Source organism: Rhincodon typus, chromosome 2 (assembly GCF_021869965.1).
Source record: "Rhincodon typus isolate 14 chromosome 2, sRhiTyp1.1, whole genome shotgun sequence".
Taxonomy (NCBI): Eukaryota; Metazoa; Chordata; class Chondrichthyes; order Orectolobiformes; family Rhincodontidae; genus Rhincodon; species Rhincodon typus.
In genome coordinates, this window is record NC_063333.1 from 5,340,737 (window position 1) to 5,343,976 (window position 3,240).

Below are 3,240 nucleotides of genomic sequence, written 5' to 3' on the forward strand. Positions count from 1 at the left end.
GGGATGGACTCTGTGGGGGATGGACTCTGTGTGGGGGATGGACTCTGTGGGGGATGGGCTCTTTTTGGGGCATGGACTCTGTGGGGGATGGGCTCTGTGTGGGGGATTGTCTCTGTGTGGGGGATGGACTCTGTGTGGGGGAATAATGTTTGAATCTGTTTATTTGGATCTGCTTATCGTTACACAGGGGTGAGTCTGGAGCTGGGAAAACAGTGAACACCAAGAAAGTGATTCAATACTTTGCGATAATTGCTGGTCAAGGAGAGCCTGCGATGAAGAAGATGGTAAGAATGCAGGCCAGCCCTGTCCATGACCCTGATACAAAAACACTGGGGAATGGCACTACAAAGATCAACCAGGATAGCAGTTGTCTGGAAAGTTGTCCTCTGTCGGGAACAGAGATGGGTGAGGGGTCACCTGACCTCCTTGAGATTGTGAAAGTATTCACTTGAAGGAAGATACTAGAAAACAATAAGGCCTGGAAATGGCTGGCACTGATCTAAATTTATCATGTATCCCTTAATGTGTGAATCCTGTTCGGGAACAATGCGTTGTTGCCATGTTTAATGTTTCTATGTGGATGTGGGGATCTGAAACTTACAGCTTGTGGATCAGACTGAACAGATATACCTCCCTCACAATCAACCGTTCAGAAAAACCATCTTAGTTCCTCCCTGCCTCGACTCCGACCATCCCCTTTCCCAGCATCATCACTGGATTTCCAGCTACCAACAGATCCTCCAAACTCTCCCCCTCCCACTCATACACTCGATGGGCAAGAACTATTCCAGGATACCTGACCTTTGCTCGTGGAGATTGGGAGAAGTTTTGGTAGAGGTGTTCAAAACCATGAGTGTTCTGGAAGTAATTTCATCTCTGTGAATCTATGAGTAGACAGGGAGAACCTATCCTCATTGACACACGTCAAGGACGAAAGGTGTCAGGTGATTGGCACAAGCCAACATGAGGAAAAACTTACTGAATGGCCAGGATCCAGAATGTGCTGCCTGTGGCTTTCAGAAGGGAAACATGTCATTATCTGAAGAGAAAAGACATGTAGGAGTGGGACGTGGCACTGGATACAGTGCATGAGACATTGCAAAGAGCCAGCACAGACAAGACTGGGCCAAATGGCCTCTTTCTGTGCTGTTGAGATGCTATGACAACATAGATTTAAGTGTAAATGTTGATTGAATCAAAGATATGGTAAATTGTGCCAGGCGAGCTATAGAGAAGGCCCATATCGTTTTACATTTTGCAATCTCATTATTTACCACTTGTGAATCACACAGGGCTCCCTTGAAGATCAGATCATTGAGGCTAATCCAGCCATGGAAGCGTTTGGAAATGCTAAGACTGTTCGGAATGACAACTCTTCTAGATTTGTGAGTGGAAACATTCTCCATTTGATGTTTCTCTCTCCTAACTGTAAGCTTACCAAAACATGTGTGTTTCTGCCTGAGGTTTTAGCATGTGGCCAAATTGCAGACATGGTTCCTCTGCTCTCCAGCTGAGTTTGAAACAGTCATTCCATACCCGCACCACCCTCTGCAGTGCTCTGGGCCCTGACCCAAGCAAAGATGTACTAGCATTGGAGGCAATCCAGGGAAAGTTCACTAGGCTGATACCAGGTATGAAGCAACTATATTATGAGGAGAGGTTGAGTAGATTGGGCCTGTGCACATTGCAGTTTAGAAGAATGAGAGAAGATGCATTTTGGAAGGTCAAGTGCAGGTGGAAATTATACAGTGAATGGTGGAGCCCTTAGGAGTATTGATATGCAGAGGGATCTGGGTGTGCAAGTCCACAGATCACTGAAGGCAGTAGTGCAGATAGATAAGGTAGTAAAAGAGACTAATGGCATGCTTGCCTTCATTGGAAGGGGCATTGAGTATAAGGATAGAAACATTATGCTTCAGCTTTACAGAACTTTAGTTAGGCCATTGGAATATTGCGTACAGTTCTGGTCACCACACTACCAGAAGGATGTGGATGCTTTTGGGGAGGGTATAGAAAATGATGCCTGGTATGGGGGATTTTAGCTATGAAGAATGGTTGGACAGACTGGGTTTGTTTTCACTGAAATGCAGGAGGTTGAGGGGCAACCTGATAGAAGTTTAAGATTCTGAATGGCATGGACAGAGTGGAAAGTATGAAACTTTTCCCAGGGGGTAGGGTCAATTACTAAGGGACACATGTTCAAGGTGCGAGGGGACATGTTTAACAGAGATGTGCGAGGCAAGGTTTTCACACAAAGGGTGGTGAGTGTCTGGAACACGCTGCCAGAGGAGGTGGTGGAAGCAGACACAATAGCATCATACAAGAAGCACCTGGATGAATACATGAATAGGAAGGAAATAGAGGGACACAGATCCTGTAAGTGAAGACAGTTTTAGTGTGGAAGGGCAAAATGTGTCGGTGCAGGCTTGGAGGGGCCGAAGGACCTGTTCCTGTGCTGTGTTGTTCTTTGTTTGCTGTTCTCCTTGTTCTTTGTATTCTATGGGTTCTGGATAGAAAGTGTGTGAGTGGAAAGGTTGCTTCTCTCTTGTGGGAGACCCTGGGACCAGGGGACATTATCTCTGATTTAGACCAATCAGAGGAGGAATTTCTTCTCTCGGTAGTGAATCTATGGAATTATTTAGCATAGAGGGATATTGAGGCTGTGTCATGAAGAATGTTCGAATCTGAGATAAACAGATATTTAATCAGTGAGGGAATCAAGTGTTATGAGGGAAAGGTAGGAAAGTGGAATTGAGGATTATCAGATCTTCCACGATCACATTGAATGACAGAGCAGACTCGATGGGCTCAATGGCCTACTTCTGCTCCCACATTGTGTAATCTCAAAAGTTCTTCTATGAGATGGCAACGCTGACAAGGCCAGCATTTGTATGCTATTCCCCAAATGCGCCTGAAATGAGTGAGTTTCTGAGCCATTTCAGAGCGCAGTTACGAGTCAGCCACATTGCTGTGGGTCTGCAGTCAGGTGAGAACAAGTGAAGGACAGCAGATCTCCCTCGCTTTTCATCCACCATGAGGAATTCTACACGACAATCTGTAATAGGAGTCATGGAGGCCATTAATGAGGCTAGCTTTATGTTCCAAATTTAAGGACTAAATTTAAATCCCCTTGGTGGTGGGATTTGAGCAGACTAGCTGCCTGGGCCTGTGGGTAAGTAATCAAATGTTCTGGAGAAGAGTCTAGGCCCGAAACGTCAGCCTTCCTGCTCCTCTGATGCT

At 45.7% G+C, this 3,240-nt stretch overlaps 1 protein-coding gene across 1 annotated transcript in view; it reads left to right on the forward strand.

Annotated features, from left to right (window-relative positions):
- The window catches only part of LOC125487265 (myosin-7B-like), a 12,762-nt gene extending 11,193 nt beyond the window's left edge, over window positions 1-1,569 (forward strand). The window contains exons 6-8 of the mRNA XM_048618111.1: window positions 188-284; window positions 1,293-1,385; window positions 1,471-1,569. Of these exons, the coding sequence (XP_048474068.1) occupies window positions 188-284; window positions 1,293-1,385; window positions 1,471-1,569 (289 nt within the window). The remainder of the gene's footprint in view (window positions 1-187; window positions 285-1,292; window positions 1,386-1,470) is intronic.
- Window positions 1,570-3,240: the final 1,671 nt, after the last annotated feature.